General features: G+C 42.4%; 1 protein-coding gene across 6 annotated transcripts in view; it reads right to left on the bottom strand.

Annotated features, from left to right (window-relative positions):
• fstl5 (follistatin-like 5) overlaps nt 1-24,463 on the bottom strand; it is a 122,551-nt gene that overhangs the window by 65,557 nt on the left and 32,531 nt on the right. For all 6 annotated transcript variants that reach the window (XM_061834572.1, XM_061834567.1, XM_061834569.1 and 3 more), the window contains one exon: nt 20,543-20,791. In XM_061834572.1, coding sequence (XP_061690556.1) covers nt 20,543-20,791 — 249 coding nt within the window. The remainder of the gene's footprint in view (nt 1-20,542; nt 20,792-24,463) is intronic.

Genomic DNA, 24,463 nt, shown 5'->3' with positions numbered 1-24,463 from the left:
TGGCCATGTATGTGATTTCATTCAATTAAATATGAATATGTGAATTATTCAGGGCACAAATGGTGAAAACAAAATGAAGGGGCAAAACAATCAACTGAACAATCACCAACAATAATTCACATACTTTGTAAAACATTGAGATTGCAGAAACAAAACAGCAATGTCTGATAGTGATGTAGATGGTTTAAAAAAAAATAAGCTATTCATGAGAGGTTGAAATGAGACCAAGCCATAAATCATATGCTTTGTCGAAAAGCAGCTGTATCTGCAAGATAAATGACTTCATATTGGATCCTCCACACCAAAATGAAAGAGCTTGAAAGGGGTCATTCTCGTGGTATTTCCAGACAAAAGCAGGCGAAGACTCCGATGACGGCGGAGCTCTTTAGTGTAATAGCACATTTATTTGCACATGAAACGTTATTATACAGTCTTGCTCTTTCTTACAGCAGAATTTCTGCAGCGAGTCATCGGGGTGACCCTGTTAGTTAAAAAATAAATAAAAACTTACACTGTCCGGGACGGAATTCCACAGGGAACATGCTTTGTCCCTATTGAAGTTTTGTGTCCAGTCCATTCGGGACATTTTGTCATGAAAACATCCACCACACGGAAAATATGATTATTGGAGTGATATTAACACACTTCCTTTCAAATAAGTACAGCTTCAATACATAAAAATGTGTTCTATTTAAAGTACAACTCTTTTACATTTTACAACTTTTCTTCCTTTTCATCCGAGCTGTCATACTCTGATGTACTAAGTAGCGCGCAAGGCCACACAATAAAAAGTTGAGAACATTCAGAGTGCTACCAAGGTGAGACTGTCAACAAAAGTATCTCAAATGTTGACTGCAATGCAGAGAGCAGCCCTTTCAGCACCACGATGTGCTCTGACAACAACAGAAAAATGTTTAAAGTTCCATTTTTGTGTGTGATTTTGTGAGGAAAAAAAAGCGTTTTTGAGAAAAAAATATATTTTTCACTTGAAAAAAAATGACCTGATTCCCAATCTACATATAATCGTAATTTCCGGCCTAGAAACCGCAACTTTTTTTTCATACACTTTCAACGCTGCGGTTTATGCGGTGATGGCTAATTTGTGCATTTTTTTTCGAAAGGTCGCAAGGGGGCACTCAAGCGGAAAAGGTAGGAGTGAGACCAGGTGGAATATATGTACCGGGGAAGTGACTTTTACTGGTATGTTTTTTTTTACAGGGCCTGTTAGTGCTGCGTTAGCGTTAGCGCTGTGCTAGCGTGTTGTGGCCATGTGTCAGTGATTTTTACCGGTATGTTTTCTTTTAACCGGCCCTGTTAGCGTCGTGCTAGCGTGTTGCTGCTGTGTTACTGCCGTGTCTGTGATTTTTACCGGTATGTTTTTTTTTTTTTTTTTATAACTGGCCCTGTTAGCGTCGCACTAGCATGTTTCTGGTATGTTACTCCCTATGTTTTTTTTTTTTTTATAAATCGGCTCTTTTAGTGCTGTGAGGCGGCACGGTGGATCAGCTAGTAAAGCGTTGGGCTCACAGTTCTGAGATCCCGGGTTCGATCCCGGACCCCGCCTGTGTGGAGTTTGCATGTTCTCCCTGTGCCTGCGTGGGTTTCCTCCGGGCACTCCGGTTTCCTCCCACACCCAAAAACGTGCAACATAAATTGGACACTGTAAATTGCCCGTAGGTGTGATTGTGAGTGCGGCTGCTTGTCTCTATGTGCCCTGCGATGGGCTGGCAACCAGTTCAGGGTGTACCCCGCATCCTCCCCGTTGACCGCTGGGATAGTCTCCAGAAGTCCCTCGTGAGGATAAGTGGCAAAGAAAATGGTTGCATGGATGGATGTTAGTTCTGTGCTACCGTGTTTCAACTGCATAGCTTCTGCGGGTGTTTTTATTTTTTTTTTACCAGTATGTTTTTTTTTTTTTTTAACCAGCCCAGTTCGTCCTAGCGTGTTGTTGCTATGATAAGCTAAACTAAGGTATTAAAACTTTGAAAACTCTTTCTTTGCAGCGTCTTTCTTTTGTAAATACCTCGTGTTCTAATGTGGGTTTCAATGTGGGTACTTGCGGCTTTTACACAGGTGCGGCTTATGGATGTACCAAATGTTATTTCCTTTACAAATGTTCTGGGTGAGGTTTATAATCAGGTACACTCTGTAGGCTTGAAATTACGGTACATATGAGGCAGCCCATGTCTTTTTTTTTTGCAACGTGGCATCACCAACCTAACGCACAAGGTCGTAAACCAAGGACGCTCCACTATTAAAATCCCGCATTGCCATTTTATTTCTGTCACCAAAATTTGGCAGCTCAGCACCTCAGAGTGAAACTCCAGTCGCGCATCCACCCGTGGCCTAGGCCGCCGCCGCCGCTCCCGCCATCCATCAGTGCCGGCGACAAGCGGACTGGCTCCGGGCATAGGTCACCGACGGCAATCTCGAAGTGCCGGCCTGGGCCGCGACACGCGAACTCAGCCGTAAAGCATCGCGTGACGTCGCACATTTACAGTACGTCTCAAAAGCTCAAGTGTGGGACCTCTTAAAGACCGCAATAACATTGCCGTCAGATGCAGATGGAGCTCAATTTCTCGTTGCTGATGTCACAATTCCCCCCCACAAAAACTCTTTTTACGGTCATGACCAATACTAAAATACAGCACCATAATCCATCAAAAGCAAAGCAGTCATTTCATTACTAAAAAGTAAAAGTTTTGTCCTCAAGGCATGTCGTGCATCAGTTGACAGGCGCTTTAAGATAATCAAGAATATTGTTTTTTTTCCTCTTTTTTTTTTCAAGATTTACTGACGGATCAAAGGATTTATCCGCCTGTCAACACGTCCGCACCGCACACTTGAGAGCAGAAAAATTACATTGTCGTAATTCACTGTAACATTTTGCAGAATTTCGACGTTAAAATCATGCTTAAATAGGGCAAAGAAAATGTTTTTAAAAGATTCTATTAAAATTTGTTGCAGATAAAATTATGTTTAAATATCGGAAGGAAACTATTAAGAAAAAGATTCTTTTTAAATGTATAGCACAGTAGTGTCAAATAAAAACTGAATAAATGCTCCTTAAAAACAACATGAATACAGTTCAGTTGAACCCTCTATTCATCCATTTCATTTTGCCGCTTATCCTCACGAGGGTCCCGGGGAGTGCTCGAGCATATCCCAGCTGTCAACGGGCAGGAGGCGGGGCACACCCTGAACTGGTTGCCAGGCAATCGCAGGGCACATAAAGACAAACAGCTGAGCTACAGTGCAATCACACCTATGGGCAATTTGGATGTTGCATGTTTTTGGGATGTGGGAGGAAACTGGAGTGCCCGGAGGAAACCCACGCAGGCACGGGGAGAATGTGCAAACTCCATACAGGCGGGGCCGGGATCGAACCCGGGTCCTCAGAACAGCTTTACCAGCTGAGCCACCGTGCCGCCGATATTGAACCTTAAAGTTAAACACCAGGAAGTGATTGGACCCCTTTTGTGCAAAGTCAGCTGGGCTAGTCTCCAGCGCCGCGCGACGATAACCAGGATAAGCAGCGTTGAAGATGGATGGATGTTTTTTGTAATATTTCACGTTTTGTTCCTTTAAAGATCTGTCAAAATAGTGTAAAACAATATGAGCAACCGAAGACGACAGTTTAAGTCAAGTAATCAGTTACTAGCCACTTCTGTCAGTCGGGTTCGTGGTAACAACGTTGTCAGATTGAGTGCTTGACGACCGCAAGTCACTCGTGTTCGCTTCCACAAAGGCCCAAGGGCATCTTTCACTCTCGCTTTTAATGCGTTCCCTCGTAAAAGTAGCTCAGACCCCCTTCAAAGTAGCCGTGTGTTGATTACTATAAATAAACTTTATTGGCACTCGAAGCGATTGAAGCAACCAAAAAAAAAAAAAAAAAAAACCCCGGTGTGGCGTTCAGGTTTGTGCTGTTTGCGCCACAAATACTCGTTAGCTTCCATTGAGGGGAGAAAATTGTCCCTACGATGAAGTGTCGGACGTTCACCGCTTGATTTAAAGACTTAATAAGGATCGCCGGCACCCTGGACAAGCGAGGGACTTCAATGAACGCTGTGAGATTTAGACACTATTTTACACAGTGCAGGTGACAACTCTGATGCACAAAAAGTTTCACAAAAAAAAAAGAGAAAACGTAATTAATTTTATTTCAAGGATTAACGCAACGACTGGGCCTTGTTAGGACAGATTCCTATGGCATCGGGCATGTGCACACGTAGAGCCCAAGGGGTGCTCAAGCACCTGCCCCTCTGCCATTGGATGAAAACGTTCCCTTTTTCTGTGGTGCTTTATTTGTTGTTCATTCAGCAATATAAAAAACTAAATAAAATTATTCCACCTAAAGTGTTTATGTGAGATGTTGGGAAAATTGTAGCTACGCTCCAACCTGAATTTATTTGGCTAATCTAAGGCATTTTAAATGGTGGCAGATGTGTGCCGTCCCTCATTTTACACGAGTTTGACTGTGATTGCTTAATTTTGAACACAGGAAGATCACATCAAGGTGTTGCACTTGTGCAACCACATCACCGCAGATGTTTATTTTTACTTCCCTTCTGCACGAACGGTGGAATTTAACAAAATAAAACACTATATATTGGTCTCTTTTAGTATAACACAATGGGCTGATGTCTGTTAATAGTCACATCTTTTGCTAACATTTGCATTATTGACCGTGTTGATTGTGTTAACAGAAATAACTTAAGTTAATCATCCATCCATTCTCTCAGCCGCTTATCCTCACGAGGGTTACAGGAGTGCTGGAGCCTATCCCAGCTGTCAACGGGCAGGAGGCAGGGTCTCCAATTAATGCTGCATGTTTTTGGGATGTGGGAGTAAAACCGGAGTGCCCGGAGGAAACCCACGCAGGCAACAATGCAAACTCCACACAGGCGTGTCCGTGATTGAACCCGGGACCCCAGAACTGTGAGGCCGACGCGTTCCAGCTGATCCACCGTGCCGTTGTTATTATGATACTGTTTTTTTTTTTTCCCAAATGTATGAATAGTTTTGGCAATGGCTGCACCTACCTTCCTACGTACCTACTATGGACGTCCCTGCTTGGTGCATTTCGTGGGTTTTAGTGTCGAAAACGCTGAATTCCGAACGCCGTTATGTTTTTGGCAGTCTTTTGAAAAGAGGCAGCCGAAACAGCATTGTTGTCTCTTTACACACACGCCGGCGTGCACGTACGGCATGCCCACACAAAGTAGATGGCTGCGGCAGAAGACCTGGCCAAACGCACTGATTATCGCGAAGTCTCTCCAGGCTGACTGGTAATCCTCACCGAGGTCAGCGGCAGGTGAACGCGCACCCGGACGCACGCTCTCATAGCATCATCAGCGCTGTCCGTCCGAGCGTAAAGTGATGTAATCCTGTGGATCTGCTGAACCACGTGTGGCGTCCTCCTCGGCCTTCATCGATCGGCTCCTAAAGCCGTCGGCTTGACAAAGAGGTGGCGCTAACGGGAAGTGTCACCCTCTCAGCAGCCGTGCTTTTTATATTCCGTCTAAGCTCCGCGAAGATGGCTTTGTGAGCAATAGGGTAAGACTTCCTAAAAGACGGTGAATACGAGCGACTCTTTTATTTGAAAAAAAAAAAAAAAAAAACACAACAGAAACGATCAAAAAAGGAACACGATGTAATGGACCTTTCCGACCTGTCAATCACTCGTACGATTATAGCCAATCAGATAGCCGCATTGTCTTGACACGCCCCCTCTCGCCACATTGTCCCACAAGCAATGCTGGTTGTCAGTAGTGTGCGCTTGGAAAAGTTAACGTTACGAAGAAAATGGTCCTCAGATGCGCTTGATGAAAGATATCCAGCGAGGTTACAAGGAACCCGCTTGATTCATTTTCCAAAGCCTAAAACGCAGTCGACGAAGTGTCTACGATGGATTAAAGGAGAAATCCAGTGCTTTGCATGAACAGTATCCAATAGGTCATGTAATATGTCCCCTTTTTTGACAATGTGATGCTAAATCCTCTCTCATTTAATAGTGTTTTGAGAAGGTTTTTGTCGACAATTACGAATTTTCAGGGGCGCTGCCATTTTCGCGAGTCACGTGATCTACGTGGGCGTATGTGACCTGTACCGTGCCATTCCAAACACTGGATTACATTGGACACCATTATGCCCAGTGCTGATTTCTCGGATTTATCCTCATCTGATGAAGAAATAGCAGTATCGGTTGATCGGGGAGACAGAGGAATATTTTCATACAGATTTGAACCTGTGGCTGAAATTAATGTTGAATATTCGGATGGTTCTTTGGGCGGAATGACGTGGAGTCTGACTACTCGGAGGCCTACGTGCGAGATAAGTGCGTAAACAAAGGCCCCCGGGAGCTCCGGCCCGACGGCCATGGATGGTTCTTCGGACGGGAATGACGCGGAGTCTGACGAGTGAGCTCCAGCGGCAGATCGTGAGCCGAGCTTTCAGGCGACGGAGGCCTTCAGCCGAGCTTCGGTGGCGGCGGAGGCCTTTAGCCTAGCTTCAGCGTCCGGGGCTAACGGCCTCCGCCGCCTGGAACGTCAGCTCACTCGTCACACCCCGTGTCATTCCTATCCAAAGGACCATCCGCGGCTGCCGGCCGCATGCAAGAGAAATATCGATTTGCCTATTTGTATCACATCGGACTTTTATGACAGAGCACTGGTTTCCATCACGAGCCAAGTCAAACTTTTTCATCTGGTGACTACGGTACTGACTGAGTTCATCACCATTGTTTGAATGTAGAAAATCGAACCTAACTAAGACTAAAATGATATTACTCGTGATCTTTCCAAGTAAAAAGTACTCACCCTGCTTTAAATGCGCAGTACGATTCCACTATTTTACCCTGTTGGATTTCAATATGAAGTAATGAAGTAAGAAATAGTTGTGACCTCTCTGTAGGACTCTCTTGGACAACTCTGACGCATTTGTCAAAAAAACATACGGCGATATTATCTGGAATACGGGTTAAAGCACAGGTGTCAAACTCAAGACCCGGGGGCCAGATCCGGCCAGCCGCAGGATTTTATGCGGCCCGCAAAGGCAAATTATCCACATCAAATTGCATGATTTTTGTGAAAGTCTGTACTAAAATTCCAAATTGTCACGTAACATAAATGATAACGTTGAGATACAAGCATTTTTGTATGACCAAATATGAACAATGTTTGAAAAACGCCATTACACTTGAAACGAGTTTGTAAATTTCATGTGTAAATATGATGAGGCGATGAAAAAAATTATAGTTTTAGTCATAACGGCCCTCTGAGGGAAAACCGTAACTACAATGTGGCCCGCAGCAAAAACGAGTTTGACACCTGCGCGTTAGAGAATCCACTTCAAACCTGTTCTGTTTGGTCGCCATTTTGGAAGCGTGTGGGACACGGCAACTAAGGGGGCGGAGCTTAAGATCATCAAGACGTCAGAAAGGTCCATGGTAACAAATTTTCTTATGTGAGCAGAGACTTGCACAAGATTTTCACTAGTGTTGCCAGTTTTGGGTAAACAAATCGTTACTGTTTCCAGACCTAATAATCTGATTACAGTTACTCTTTCATGTCTGTCATTTTTGCGATTTGATTATTTTCTTTCGTCCAGTGCTCAACTCTTTTTTTATTTAACTTTCAAATCGGCCAAGACAAAAGTGTCAAATAGAAAGCTAAAATAAACTTAAAGCTCCTAAACCGTTTGCCGTGGCTTCGAATGAGACAAAAACTCATCACCATAAACTTATTTACTGTCGCCAAACATGAATTGAAAAGTCCTTCATCCGTCTCGTTTTTTTGCGACAACAATTCTGTAATTTGTATTTTAATGGTGGAAATATAGGTCATCGCATTCATTTTCGGCTTGCTTTGTTCCAAGTCCTTGGAAGTCAACTTTTGCTGCCTTCTCCCCGGAGTGCAAGCTTGTAGATAAATGACTTTGTTGTCCTCCCGCTGCCAAACGGGAGGGCACGGCGGCCGGCCGAGCCGGCTGCCAATACGGCAGATGACTCCATACATCAGCAAACATTTCGATTTCCGACCGTTCATCCGGCACGACCAATGAATGCACCTTCTGGTCTCCCAATATTTTACCACCCTGTTGACCCGAATACGGCGTCTATTCAACTGTGTTATCTATCCATCTCGCTACCCGTCCGCCATCGCGCCATCTGCCTTTCCATCCATCCATTTTTTTTTTCTCCCCCACTTCCAGGGTCGTCATCAGCGCAATCGATGGTGTTGCGTCGCAAGAGTGAATCACACGTTGCGGTGCATCTTTTATGAGCAGGCTGCTAGACCAAATATTAGGAAAAAAAAAAGATGATGGCTCAATGTAGATTTCACACACTATTTGAGCGCATGATGATGACATGACAGCTATGGATGCATTACGTCTGTACCCAAAACAGGCCTTAAGCAATATGTACTATTTTATTTACAAGCAGTTGAAAATAGAATTAATCTAAATCTAATTTTTGACGTGTCTGAGCAAACACACCAAGCCCGTGAGCGCCCCCTTTGACCACTGTGAGCAACATCAGATGTACGCACTGCGGGTAATCAGTGTCATCCATTGAAGTTACACGGCTCATTAAAAAGGTTCATATTTGATTCCCATCAGAACATTTTTAAGAACAATTTTGTGTTTTTGCAAATTTACACTGACAATGTCAACAAACCAAGCCAACTATGAACTATAAATTTGAAATGTCTCTTCCAACTTTTTTTAAACCACAATGATAATCCCCGTCTGTTTTTCTTGGTGTAAAACTGAATTATTGCTTGCAGAATATTTTTAGCGATGCATGTTGAAAGCTGAATGATGCTCCCAAACAGTTTTAGGGTGCAGTTATGTTGCCTCCTATATTTAAAATACAGAAATAGCTTTTTGGGGCACTGTATCGTCTGTGCTTTCATCCTCGATCAGGCTGTGCCAAGGTGGAATTTTAACATTACACACCAATTGGAACTACCCCTTTAAGAGCGGAGGGGGCGGAGTCAGGTAAACTAGGAAGTAGAGTGTGTGGCCTGTCACCAGCTCGTTGTGAGAGGGAGTGTAAAATAAATAATTTAAAACAAAAAATAGACACCAGGCTGTTATTCACTGCGCTGGATGTCTTTTCATCTGCGCTGAGAGTGCGCGACAAGTGCGCAAATGCGCAGTTGCGCAGCTTAGAGGGAACGTTGGTTCGAACGTACATCGGCATCTGTGGTTTTCCAATCCTAGCAAAATGCAGGCGTGAACTGTATATGACACTGTTTAGCCTTGATTTGATTTAGCACTGTCATTTCATTGTTTTAACTTTTGTTGCTAACCAGAGTTAAATTTTCGGGAAAAATAAACTACAACGGTGACCTTTTGTACATGACTGCATGACTACAGCAGTGTATGCGTGGATTGAAAAAGTTTGACCATTTGGTCCTGCCTGCTGCTTCAACAGTAATTAAATAATAATAATAATAAAAGCAGTAGATGTGCTCTCGCGCTCTTTAAATTAAATTTTAATGTTCACAACTAAGCAAAGCAAATGTATTTGTATAGCGCATTTTATACACGAGGTAACTTGTAATGCGCTCTAGGTGATTAAAAGCATTCCAATACATAAATAAAAACATTTGAAAAAGTCCAATTAAAACAGCTTTTACTGAAAGAAATATCACTGAAAAGTGGAATTACTCTAAAATGCAAGAGAAAAAAGTCAAGAGTCAAATCAGAAAAAAAATTGAAAACACATTTGGGACTGGCATCACCTCTGTTGGCAACTTATTCTATTTTTTTTTTTTTTTCATTTTTTTGTGCATAATGGCTAAATGCTGCTTCACCATGTTTGCTTTGGAGTCGGCAGTCCACTATTTGACCTGAGTCAGTCACTTTCAGAGGTCTACTGGGTTTGTATTCCGTCAGCATTTCTCTCTCATGTATTCAGGACCTAAATCATTTAGTGATTTATAGACCAGGAGCAGAACTTTAAAATCTATTCCAAAGCTGACTGCAAGACAGTGTAAAGACTTGAGAATTGGAGTTATGCGCCCTGACCTCTTTGTTCGGGTCAGAACGCGAGCTGCAGCATTCTGAATGAGCTGCAGCTGTTTAATGCTCTTTTTGGGGAGCCCAGTCAGAAGACCATTAAAATAGTCAAGTCTACTTGAGAAAAAGCATGGATGAGCTTCTCCCTATAGAAATCACAACGCACTGACGCCAATCATAAAAGCATCTAATACTTTAGACTTAAATACTGTAGGCTGTTTTAATTGATTTTATTTTCATTTAAAAAAAATCTTTTTTATTCTTTTTAAAATTTTCCCTCATTTTAAATATTTTATTTCTTTGTATTTAAATGTTTTTAATCAAGCATAGCACATTGAGTTACTTCATGTATGAAATATGCTACGCCAATAAACATCTTTGCTTTGCTTTTGACTTTGGTCTCCGAGGGGATTGATATGTGGGAAGCTTCTAATATGTCCGAATGATAATTATAAGAATTTCAAACGGAGCAATGCAACGGCGTGTCGAGTGGATTTATTCGTAGCTTTGATAATATAAGAATCAGCCCACGGTGCAGTGACCCGGTCATTGCTCCCATCCTCCTCCTCAAGTGTGTGGTAGCAAAGAGATGAGCAGCGGTATGCCAAAGCGTTTCAGCGTTTTCAAGAAATGGGGTTATGTAGGAAAAAATATATATATCTATATTTACATACATATAATACAAACAACTAATGGCATGTCACAGTGTCAATTCTGCAAATCAACTAGCGCAGTATCTATTCCTTCGCTCGGTTTCGCCCGCTAGCGCCATCAATAACACGTTCGTACATTAAATCCAACAGTCATGTGATGCAAATATTGATTTGGAGTTTCGCCTCACTGTGATTAGTTTAAATGATTCAAACAAACCCCTCTAAAAAAAAAAAAAAAAAAAAAAAATTTCCCATGCAAGTTACCTGTGACAATTCCTGGCTGGTGTGTCACTAGTACATTTTTGGTGATTCCGAGGTGTCCTTCACCAGGACAACCAGAGCACCACCACAACCAGACAAGTCATCTCACTGGATAACTCTCCACTTATAATATCTTCTTCTTTTCCTTTTGGCTTGTTAGGGGTCACCACAGCGTGCCATCTTTTGATCCCAGTCTAACTTCATCTGTCAGCCTATCCATTACTACTTCAAACAGGAAGGGGCTCAGAGCGGATCTCTGATGCAGTCTCACCTCCACCTTAAATTCTTCTGTCAGACCTACAGCACATCTTACCGCTGTTCTGCTGCCCTCATACTGTACATGTCCTGTACTATTTTAAACATATTTCTCCGCCACACCTGACTTGCGCATGCAGTACCACAGTTCCTCTCTTGGTACTCTGTCATAGTTTTTCTCTATGTCTACAAACACACAATGTAGCTCCTTTTGACCTTCTCTGTACTTTTCCACGAGCATCCTCAAAGCAAATAATGCAACTGTGGTACTCGTTCTAGGCATAAAACCATACTGTTGCTCGCAGATACTTATTTCTGTCCTGAGTCTGGGCTCTACTACTTTTTCTCATGACGTCATTATTTCTTTATTCCTCTATAGTTTCCACAGTTCTGAAGATCGCCTTTGTTATTAAAAATGGGAACCAGCACACTTTTCCTCCATTCTTCTGGCATCTTCTCTCCTGCTAGTATTCTAGTCAAAAACTCCACAGCCACCTCTCCAAATTGCTTCCATACCTCCACCAGTATGTCATCAGGACCAACTGTCTTTCCATTTTTCATCCTGTTCAGTGCCTTTGTAACTTCTCCCTTACTAATCATTGCCACTTCCCGGTCATTCACGTTTGCCTCTTCTACGCTACCTTCTCTCTCGTTTTCTTCATTCATGAACTTCCCAAAGTACTCTTTCCGTCTACTTAGCACACTACTGGCACCGGTCAACATATTTCCATGGCTATTCTTGATCACCTTTACTTCCTACACATCCTTCCCATCTCTATCCCTCTGTCTGGCCAACCTGTCGAGGTCCTTTTCTCCTTCTTTCGTATCCAACCTGGTGTACCTGTCGTCATGTGCTGCTTGTTTAGCCGTCTGGCTCATCATCTTTATTCCTCTATAGTTTCCACAGTTCTGAACATCCCCTTTGTTTTTAAAAATGGGAACTAGCACACTTTTCCTAGGTTCTTCTGGCATCTTCTCTCCCGTTAGTATTCTATTCCACTTATAATATATTTAGGAAAATAAAATTGAGATACGTCGCATAAAGGACACAACCAAAAATACGCGCACCTCCTCCTCTTAGCTCTTATTCTTATCGCGATGAATACATACGGACATTAAATCTGCCAGCTGTGTGAGCCGAAGCCAGAAGCGGCAAAACTAGAAAATCAGATATTTATCTGCATTTCGGTGTCACTGGTGACAAATCTTGCAACTTTTTCTGCTGTGCTACGGGAGACTTTTAGATTCTCTGAGACGTCTCGCCAGCTGCAATCACAGCACCTCGACTTATCCAGAAAAAGCTTCTGAGTGACTAACTTTTACTTGTTAATTTTAGGATCATGAGAAATGAGGCATGGTGGGCGAATCACAGAGACAGAGGTGCGTGCAGCTCCTCCTCTGAGCTCCTCTCGCTAGCACAATGAATACATACTCTGTACACCGCCTGCTAACATTTTCAGGAAAAAATATATTTTGTGGCACTGAGGGATAGTTCAGAAGTGTACAAAAAACGCAAAGTAAATGGGTGAAAACAGTGTAATGATATATTTATGCAATTCAGTACAACACAGTTCTCAGTCTTCAGCATTTATCTTCAAACATCTCAAAACAAGTCTCTGAATTCACTAAACAAGGGAAGGAAGTTTATATGCCAGATAAAAAAAAAAGTTTCATTATTTCCAATTCTTTCCTATGAAAAGAAGCAACTTAAAGGATGTGTGGATGAAAGTGATCAAACCACAATGTGCCACGTTCGATGTTTGGTCCTTGTTGTATACTCTACGTAGGTAATGTTGTTAGCGCGCTAGGCTAACTTGGGCCGAGGAGCTTCAACGAGAACGATACGGCACCAATTCGGGTACTAAGATGTACTAAGATAAGACTTGTTAAATTTCCTCACGGACCTCGTTGTACAAGTTATGAAGTTACTCACGTTCGATGTTTCTTCAACAGCACGGATTGATCACAAACGTGTCTCGTTGTTAGCCAGCTAAGCTAAGGTGGTCTGGGCCTAGAAGCAAGTTTAAGTTGACGTTTCCACTTGCCCAACTTCCTACTAGGTACTCACGGTCCTCGTTGTAAACGAAACGTAGGTTTTGCCGGTCGTGGAAGTACTAACTTTTGATGTTAAATATTAGTTCAGCTCAGTTAAATATAGGAATACAGAAGTTTTTTGTTGTTAGCGATCTAGGCTAGGCTAACCGAGCAGCTTCAACGCGAACAATACGACTCAAATTTGGGATTTTAGTCCACTGATGTCGTCACCAGGAGCGTCACACGTCAACTATTCACCACATTCGGTCCAAGTTCAGCAGGATTTATTGAATTGCGATCAGGCCGGCCGGAGCCTCCTGTTTAAGATCCTACCAGTTGTGGACCGGAAGCAAAGGAGCTCAAAGATTTCCTGAACATTCAATTAAAATCTGTTGTCAATGTAAATCCTCTGCAAAAGGTTTTTTTTTTTTTTCCTAATGAATGAACGTTATGAACGTTCTCCAGGGAGGGAACAAACATCCAAGAGGCTTAATCAGACAATTTGTCATATGATTGTTTGGGCTCAGCGCGTGGAATAATAGGCCCATTCTGTACCCCGTAATGAACATGCAAATCGATACGGCGAGGTCTGAAGCCCAGTGCGCTATAAATAAGCCTATTGATCACACACACACATACACGTACACACACGCATATACGCACTCGTCATCTAAGATGCTTCAGACTACAAGCAAATAAGATTATAGGCTTGTCAGACTTGAGATGTAAAGCGTAAATGATTCCGAATGGTATGTGTTTTCTTTTGCGAGCAAGTGCGTATCAAAGGCGTGCCGAATCAATGCCGCGCGCACCTCGCATGAAATATTCATTCGAGCAAAAAGAAACAAAGTCGAAGGGCTGACAAAATAAAAGTAAACATTCATGCGCGCTCTTTAAATGCACATTGAGGGATGAGCACTGGGGCGAAAGTGCATGTGTTACTTTTCACAATGATTTATACAATATTGGTCAACGTGCTGAGTTTTTCATGATTAAAAGTAAATAGAGGGCAGTAACCTGTAAAAAGTGAAATTTCATTTTTATGATGTACATCTTTTGAAATCTTTACTCGTAATAGTTGAAAATATGTTTAATATACAGTATATATTTTAGAACTAACATGCATTTCATTCTCATTTACTTCTGATTTACATCCTGAAAATGCATAAATTGGTACTGCTGTGATTGGCTGGACACCAGATGAGGATGTACCCCGACCATCACCTCAAAATAGCTGGAATAGGCTCAAGCATACCCGTGACCCTTGTGAGCATAAGCTGTATGGAAAACGAATGGATGCTGGTACTGAGGATGGATGTCGGTACGAATTTAGTGTACAGAATTTGAGGTAGCAAAGGTAGCTGTTAATGTTTGGCAATCACGGTTAGGATTAGCATGCTAGCGATTAGCATTTGAGGTAAAAAACGAAAACAAACAAAACAGTAACTGCCATTCATCACATTCATATTTATCTTATATGTACAGTACATTATGCATCTAACAGTGTCTTGAAAATCACTTACGGGCGTTCTTCTGTTGTTTCTGGAAAAGTTTATTACTGGGCCAACACTGCAATAAACAGTGAGACCCATGGGTTTGGGCGGGGCAAACATGGTTCCACGAGTATATTTCTTTTTATTTGGTCCCGGTGGAGCTACCGGGCAGAGATTTTGTGTTGACTATTTTTTGAAGTTGACTTAGCCGAGTCATTTGTTTTTATTCCCATGCCTAATATATACAATTTTTTTTTTTTAATGCGTTGAAGCACCATGTGCAACTGGGCCCTTAAAGGAGAGTAAGTCATTACCCGCCCGCCATCTCCACTGGGACGGACCGACAGACACCTCGTTATAGCGGAGGCTCTCCAGAGGCTTCTGCTTCTTGTTGTTGACGTTGTTGTTGTTCTTGTTATTGGTGGTGGTGCAAGCTGGGGACTTTGAAGCAACATGTTCGAACCGAGATTCTAATTACTGCGCTTCATAATTCTTGTTGTGGTGGTGCAGCCCGTGCCCCGTTTGATGCAAAAAAAAATGCAGCGTTCAGCCAAGGTTTTAGTTGTCTTCACACATAATCCTACAAGAAAATAACACTATTCACATCCATTTGACCAAATAGACACCCCTCCTCAAATAAACTCCTTTTATTTTCCTCTATTTTTGTTATGAACACCAGATTCCCTTGACATAACTTTTAATAGGGTTTAATAGTTACATGAAGACCTTCGCATGTCATGAACCAACGGTGCGGGGGTGGACCCAAATGCAGGACTCCGAGACGAGGGCATGATGTTAGGCGTAGTTTTAGTCAAAGCTGAGGTCATACACGGTTTAAGCAGTCCGAGAAGGCAGAGGCACAACAACGCAAAATACAAAAACGTCAAGCGAGGTCTGGTGACTAGGAGGCAAACTTGGAAACATGAACTAAAACGGGACTAAACTATGGTGGCACAGAATGGCTGTGACGGGGATAGCTCACACTGCACTTTCTCTCGGTGGTGGAGATTCCTGCTGGCACTGAACGCAACTCACTAACTCAAGGCAACGAACTGGCAAATGCCAGTGACAAAACTCCAACTTAAATACTTGGTCTAATCACAGTGTCTCATGCGAAACAACTGTGACCGTTGAGAGGTGTAGGGTTGGGACCACGCAAAACGGTGGCCAGGCCTCGCCCCTCTTGCCTGTGGTCCATTATTGCTCATGACACATCTAACAGATGCCAATCGAGTAAATTAACACCTCACAGTAAAGGTATATTCTTCCCACGCCGCAAATCTCTATGTGCAGCATTAAAAATAAACATCTCCCCTTTAATAAACCTCCTTTGTCCCGTTTCAAGACAAAGAAAAAAGGTACAAATATTCCATAATTTTCCATTTGAACAAATATAAACCCAACCTCAAATAAAATCCTGTTTTTCCACTCTTGTCAGTTTATTTTGACGTAAATTGGAACACTGTTTATTATTATTGTTCCAGGACGGCAGTTTGGCTCAGCTGGTAAAGCGTTGGCCTCATAGTTCTGATGCCCCGGGTTTAATCCCAGACCCGCCTGTGTGGAATTTGCATGTTCTCCCCGTGCCTGCGTGGGTTTCCTCCGGGTACTCCGGTTTCCTCCCACATCCCAAAAACATGCAACAGGGTTAGTTAATTGCACACTAAATTGCCCCTAGTGTGATTGTGAGTGCGGCTGTTTGTCTCCATGTGCCCTGCGATTAACTAGCAACCAGTTCAGGGTGTACCCCGCCTCCTGCCCGTTGACAGCTGGTGTAGGCTCCAGCACTCCCCGCGACCCTCGTGAGGATAAGCGGCAAAGAAAATGGACGGATGGATGGATTATTGTTCCAAAATAAAGGCCTCCCAGTGACGAGATACCTGCTCCGTGTGCAGTTGAGTAAATACGCACCGCCAGCCACTATTTGGGGAAGAACAATAAACGTATATCATTCCTCAATCACGAGGTCCATCAAAAACTAAATACCTCCTCTCAAATAAATGTCTGCTGTCCTTTATTGAATATAAAAAAAGACAATTCAATTTATCCATTAGAAACTGTTAAATTGACATAAGATCTCCAACTGCGCGTATAAAATAGAATTAACGGTTTCCCAAACTAAAAAAAAAAAAACACATCCAATTGAACAAATACACCGCAAATCAAATGTTTTGGCCTTGTTTAAGTGTCCAGGTACAAATCCAAAAGGAGCAACAGTTGCTCTTGCATCTTTTTTTTTTTCTCTTTGTATACAGAAATCAGATGCTCAACGCCTCCGTCCTTTCGACATAACGTTCCATCTGCGATTCCACTCTCATGTAGTATGTTAATGCCTCTCCTTATGTATTTATGCATGTCTTTTAGATTGCAGTCCATGTAAAGTGCCAGAAGGGGCCTACAAATATGGAAATCCCATACAGACGCCGCACTACAAATGTCTTGCTTTATGCATAATGTGTTGTTTTGTGCTCTCTATCTTAGGCAATACACGCGGGCCGAGAGTTATGTATTATGAAGGCAAAGCGCATTTGCCTCCTTGTGGATTACGACATGATTTATTCATCTGGTCACTATCATATTTTTGGGGGTAAATGGGAGGAAGTTTTTCGGTCCTGGGATGTGCGAGCACATCCTGATATCAAAAACATGTTTGGTGCAGGGCGCCTGTAGACATCTCGGATTGGAAAGAAGATTTTTTTCACACTGCGGGGATGGAAAACGCCAGAGTCAAGCGGAATTTAGCAACACAGGCTTTAGCGCAACTTCTCTACTGCCACTGGTCTGAAAAATCACAAAGTCTACAGTTTTGGTTCGCAGTACCCATTTTATAGTTATTTTGACTTTTACGGAGGTTCTTCAAGGATAAATTTGCCGTCGATATTTTGTCTGATTGCTACTGAATTCGAACCACGTATACGAGACTCGATCAGTTATTCTCAAGTGTAGTACCTCGCCTGTGCCGGGTCTCCCTCTCGTGGTACATGAAAGAATCACTACCTAAACACTGTTCAGTTGTTTTTAAGCTAGATGCGTTTGCATTTAACCTTCAAGAGCTGTTTGTTTTTAAACATTTATCTAGTCACAACTGTTATTTATGATTTCTACAGTACATGTTAAAGTCCCACTGACACGAAAAGCATGATTTTTAGTATGTTTTTGATAATAAAATAAAAAAGGCAGCTGTAATGGACCCATCTGTTTTTACACCACACAACATGATTTTGATGTTTATGGCTTTTTGTAACTCCCGCCATGAAAATCCTCTCGGGGGATTTGTTTTGGAGAACAAGTAGTAAGTGACGTTATTAGCAGACGCCCACTCAGGTGGGTTTGTGTGTTTATACCAGTTTTACCTGCGGGAAGGTAGCTCTTTGTTCCTTCGTGTTAGCCAAAAATGCCAGCTCGTTGTATTGCTAGATATTGCTCGAACACTCGGGCAGATGGATTCACTCTTCACACTTTTACAAAAGACCCGGTACGTCGTTAAAAATGGATTGCACAGGTGCAAAGGATGAGAGCTTCGTGGGTTCCAAACGACTGGTACGTGTGTATAGAGCTATTAAAAAATTAATAGTTTGGGGGGGGTGCCAGGCCGCGGTGTCTCGTCGCGGCTGGGCCAGGCCATTTTACGACATTGTCATCGCTCGCGGCTGAGTACGCTACATGCTCTCATACATACTGTTGGGGAGTCTGTTGTTAGTGAGAAGTGATCCGCATATCATCTAAATATGGGTCAAAACGATAGGTCACTTCACTTGATTGTGAGATGTTCTCTTCTTCGAAAAGAGTCTGAAAAATCCGAGAATCTCTGTTCCTCTCCCACACCAGGCGCTACTACGTGTTTTCAATGGCGAATGTCGCAGTGTGACGTCTGCTGATGACGTTGCAGGCAATATGGCTACCACGGGGATGTCGAGTGAGACTTCCGCAACTTTGCGCGTGGATGACAATCTCTCCGCTCATATTTATTTTTTCGTATATACATTGAAATGAATAATTTTACATCTATATTTCATTATAACATCTATTTTAGAATGTTCATAAGCACGTCAGTGGGACTTTAAGGAAATAATTATTCATTCATGAGAGCTGCTAATCTCTACTAAACTTGAGGAGTGAAACCAATATCTCATTTTTGATGGACACTAATTTTAATGAAAACATGAAAAAAAAATACAAAACAATTAGAATGAGCAATATGCATCCTCCAGTGCTCAAATGTGACACATTTGCCTATGTAAGTTTATTATTTCCTTCACTGCAAGTACCAACTTGCTTACGGATTGATTGACAGCCGCTACGATCATTTAGCGGCAGACACTTCCCAGTGTGCTAATCTAACATTACAAGTCCAACGTCTCGCCTCTTTCTACTTTAACTGCAGTTAAGAGTCGTCCCGTAATGGGTTGTTTCAGCAAGCGCCATAAAAATGCCTTTGACTTGCGTGTGAAATCACATCATCAACTTTACTGGAGCGTTGCCGTTTTATCCAGTCCATAAGTCAGCGAGGCCCAGAGTCTGCACTTTTCTCTATCTCCCTGCCAGAATTGGAACGTACTCGCAGCAGTGCCCGAGATTAGACGGGAAGCTGGTAATGAAAACTGGGAGGATGCCAAACAGACGAGCAGAACAGCCGACATTTGGCCGCTGATCAATTCTTGCTCCAAAGTGTGTCGCTTTTCATGTGTAATGTTTGTATTCGACATTGAAAAAGTCAACATCTCGTCAAGTTCCTGGGCGAAACTATCTTTTCCTCGCATTGTGAAAAACAAACAAAACAAAGCAAAAAGAAAAACAGCCTAGCCAAACTTTGAAAAGTGACAATAGAGATGGTTCTGATTTTCATTTTTTCCATAAAATGTCAAATGGTGCAACCAACCCAGGTGTGCCCACACTTTTTTTTTACCCCAAGGTCTACTTTTCAAGCAGCCAGTTACAGACGACGACGGTGGGGGTAGGTGCTCCTAAACCGTTTTAAGTTAATGTTATGTTCCCTTCTATATTTAAAATACAGAATGAGCTTTTTTTGCATTGTATTGTCTGTGCTTTCATCCTGGATCAGGCTGTGCCAAGGTGGAATTTTAAAATTGCACACCATCTGATCCTGCACTTTCCACTTTGGCTTCAGACCAGAAATTTCCCACTAAGAAAAGAGAAAATCTCGTCCGGTTTAACCACTTTTTCTTCGATTATTCACATAACTCTGACAACTTAACTTTCTCCATTAATATTAAAAGTAAAATTTAGCAGCATGTCGAGCTCGCCTTTGCTCTACATTGCCCAGATTGTGTTTGTAACTAAAGCAGCGGTGGTGGGGTGGTGGACGCTGTCATTATAAAACAAATTGATGCGCTACGTAAGTACTGTAACATTTATAATTATGAGTGTATGTCTTTAAGAGAGGGGGGTGTAAGGTAAATTAGGAGCCCAAAGTTTTGTGCAAGGCATATAAAATTTTGCCGAATCAGAATTAGCTTTATTGTCCAAATTTAGACTCGATTTTCTTCCTGAATATTAGGCTCAAATTCCAAATTGTACGACGTCGGGTTGCTTCACCAATAAAAAGCTTTACGTTTTAAAATCCCGTCATCGGTGAGGCCTAAAAGCGATGACATTTCGGGATGGGACTGCACAGACGTGCACTTCCGAAGCACTCGCCGTTGGTATATTGCCAGAATTAGTGAAAATCCCTCTATAATCCAGTCCAAAGGGCTGCCAGAACATTGGCTCCTCATCAACATCATAAAGGTGACCATTCATTTGCATATGATATCCACCGAATCCGACGTATCCTTCGCGAAAGTTCACATAAGCTCCTACCTTTGTAAAAACACTCCTCGCCGTGGACGATGGTAATCCTGCGCTGTTCCAAGCAGGAAGCGCGATGCAGCTCGCAGTGGTTGGGGTAAAGTTTCCCGTCCGAGCCACACACGGGCTTGTGGTGAGGTTTGCACCGATCCGAGCAGTTACACTCCCCTTGGCCCGTCTGCAGGTTGACGGTGCAGCGGCGGCCCAGGCCGCAGTACTTCTGCTGGCACGGATGCGGATCGGCACGGTGGACCGTCAAATCTGGAAAAATAGAAGGGAAGGAACAGTCGGTTAGGGTCAGAGACAGTTATTCATATTTGTTTGAACGAAGACTTTGTTGAGTAGTTCCTCCAATGCACTGACTGCTTTGGGGTTTGAACACACTGAAATTGTCACAACTCCAACACAGAAACCACAACAACAACAAGATCAGTCAAGTTTTGTCAAGTAAAAACCATTAAAACAAAACATGGTTAAAAGCTGGTGTTCTGGACCGGGTCCTATTCTGTCTTCCTTAGCGACACCCCTCACCGCCCCCACCCCTCATCAATAACACATGCTGTTTTCCCACATCTGCCATTTATGCTATTGAATCAGCCAACAAAGACTCCTCTGTGGGAGGGACTCGAAGTCAACTCAAATCACACAGATTTGTTGCCTTTATGATCGCAGATAAGAGAAGACACAAATCTGTCTGAAGGCAATCCCACTTCTTTTTCCTACCCAAGATGTACTTTTATCGGGTCCGGTAAATTCCTAATAAGTCGGGCATGGGTGGCAAAACGTGGAAAAAAAAAACACAAATCGACGCCGCACATGAAATTCCATGAATTATTTAACATTGTGTTTGCTAAAACCTTCGTTATCATGACTTGGAAACACAATTGTATTATTAACTTAAGCTAAGACTTTGGTTGGATGTTCAAAACCAATAGAATTTTTGACAATTTACCAAAGTTTTGAACAAGATGGGTCCATAGACCGAGTTAAGACAAAGACCACTATTTTCATTGGCGCATCTGTGGCATGGCGCAAATCCTGGCGTACCTTGATTTTTGTGCACTTTTGCCAATTTTATAGACCATTCTGTGGCCAACCGGTTCAGTCACACGAGTGTCCTTGGAAAATGCACCTGGCAGAGTGACAATTTGCTGATCTAATTTTTTTTACGTGGAAAGACTGAAACACGGTAGACGGCTGGTCTCATGTGAATTTGGTGAGTCTGATCAGACATTTGAGCAGAGAGATAATGACGCCAGGGGTAGCGATAGATTTACATTTCTGTAATTTCCGGTCTACATGCCGCAACTTTTTTCACACGCTTTCAACCCTGCGGTTTATGCGGTGATGGGGCTAATTTGTGCATTTTTTCCTAACGGCCACAAGGGGACACTCGAGCGGAAAAGGTAAGAATAAGAACTGTGGAATATATGTGCCGAGGAAGTGACTTTTACCGGCCCTGTTACCCCTGCGTTGCGTTAGCGCTGTGCTAGCCTGTTGCTCGCGTGTCTCAGTGATATTTACCAGTAAGTTTTTTTTTTAACCAGCCCTGTTAGCATTCGCACTAGGGTTAGCATGGTGCTAGCATTAGCACCAGCCCCTGCTAAAAAATTTCTATAGAAATTCTATAGAATTTGTACAGAACAACTTGTTCTATAGAACTTTGGCTGTGATTTTCTATAGAATATCTATAGAAATTTTATAGGACTTGGATCCAGGTTTAGATGTTAACTAAACAGATAGTGATGGCGTTGGGAGTTCATTTATTTTTGGTTGTCACTCACTCATTTATTTGTTTTTGGATGATCAAACATCCAGCAGGTACCAAAGAAGCAAACACGCTAGCAGGGATAATAAAGTCAACTGATATCGTATTGGAAAAATAGTCGACCGCGCCGGCTAACGTGGTGTGCCTCAACTCTGGAGCATGCATGTTGATGGAAGCAAACCGATTTAGAACCTCTGACGTCTTCCTTCCTACCACACCAACACAAACAAACACACAACCACACACACACACATATGCATACAAGCATGCTGTGACCTGAATGGAGACAGTCAATTTGCCACTTTATTAATTCCCGGCGGCTCTCCGGCGTACTGATTATTCTGCGAATTTGCGCGGCGCGGCGGGGGCGAGCATTCCGTGCCACCGGCGGGGTCATTGAAGGGCGCCCTCATTTGTCACCGGGACACTCGTATGACCGTCTGCTCGTCGGAAAACATCAGGGTGAAGATGTTTGCTTCCCCGTGACACGCTGCTCTTTAGTTTAGCCGATGATTATCCGACGAGGTCCAGTCGACGAGAGCTAAAGTATTCATTTCAGACTTTTGACAGCATCACAATCACCATCACAAGTGTAGTTTTTTTTTTGTTTGTTTGATTGTTTTTTGTTTTCTTTCCTTTTGTGTGTTTGGTAACTGGGCCAAGAAGATTAGATTTTGGTGCAAATCCAGATTTTACCTTTTGTTGTTTCTCGATGGGGGAATTGGAGTATTGAGCAAAAGAATGTTGTCTGAAAGAATTTTGGCACAGCATAGATCTACTGTACTGTAGCTGAATAAATATTTAATCATGTATAACACCAGCTTACATCTTTTTTATGAGAAAGTGCAACAAGTTTTTTTTTATTTGCTATGGTTCTGCTTTTTTTTTTTCCTTTGTCTGTTTGCTGCTGCAATGGAGCTCGTGCACGTGACGTCACCATTTTCACGGCGCCGTATAGCCGGTCAAACAGAGCCGCTCGACATGAAACCGGAGGAGAATATTTATAATACAATATAAAAATATTTACAGACAGATATTCAAAGAGATCATTTTATGGAATACCAGCTGAAAAGACCAGAAAATATCGCTGGATTTTGGGCATTAAACATGGATGGTGCCCAACAAAATACACACACGCCTGTGTAGCAATCGCTTCATTTCAGGTAAGAATTATTCTTCTCAATCTCAAATTAGCAAAAAGTATTTATAATGCCAAGTTGGCTCATTTGAGAACAATGCGTGTTAAAAAAAAAACTGTCACAGATGTCTACGGAGGTTAAGTGTGACTGCAATCGCTTCCGTGTACCTGCTATGGAGACGACTCTGTCCTCTTTTTTTTTTTTTTTTTTCAATCAAAGTTAATGAATGCCAGTTTGTGTAAAACCAGGGGTCATTTATTTAAATATTGTTATTTGTATTGATTACGAGCTAAAAAGATCGATGGATTCCGGTAAAGGTCAACGTGACGCCGAACACATTTCTGCGTTCACGAGCCGTCAAAACAGTCACTATGATGATAACCGATCCAGCAACAACAAAGTATTCATATGCGTCCAGACTTTTCTACGCTTTCAAACTTTTCCGTGTAAATCTCGACGACTTGCTCACCAGATCCATGTGTAGATCCAGTTGTCAAGACAAAGCGGAAGCGGATTAACAATCCGATTTCTTATCGGCAAAAACATTGATTTCGCCATTAAATACGGGTCCTCTATGAAGAGTTTATCAAATGTTTCCACGTACCGTCGTTTATTTTCACTTTCGAAATGTCCGACGGTATCGGACAAGACTCTGGGCGTCGTGCTACAAGACATATTACCGCGTCGTCTCCAACCGACTTAGCATTGAGCAATGCTTAGCTTGACCAGCAATATGGCAGGGTAAACTAAAGTCACGTGATTTTATGACGTAGGTCAGGGGTCATCAACACGATGCCCGCGGGCAAATGGTAGCCCGCGAGGACCATATGAGCCACCCGCTAAGTATGTTCTAAAAATACCATAGGCCACAAATTTTTACTATTATTTGTGCTTTAAATTCTGAACCTGACTCACTTACATGAATTAAAATTTGGAAATACCTTTAATGTCATTTACTACAATAAATTAAAACAAAAATATTTTATGTACGTGTAATGAACTGAGTCTGAAATTTGCCGCAAACAT

This window comes from Syngnathoides biaculeatus, chromosome 11 (assembly GCF_019802595.1).
Source record: "Syngnathoides biaculeatus isolate LvHL_M chromosome 11, ASM1980259v1, whole genome shotgun sequence".
Classification (NCBI taxonomy): Eukaryota; Metazoa; Chordata; class Actinopteri; order Syngnathiformes; family Syngnathidae; genus Syngnathoides; species Syngnathoides biaculeatus.
Note: the sequence above shows the minus strand (reverse complement) of the source record. Positions and strands in the feature narration are given on the sequence as shown.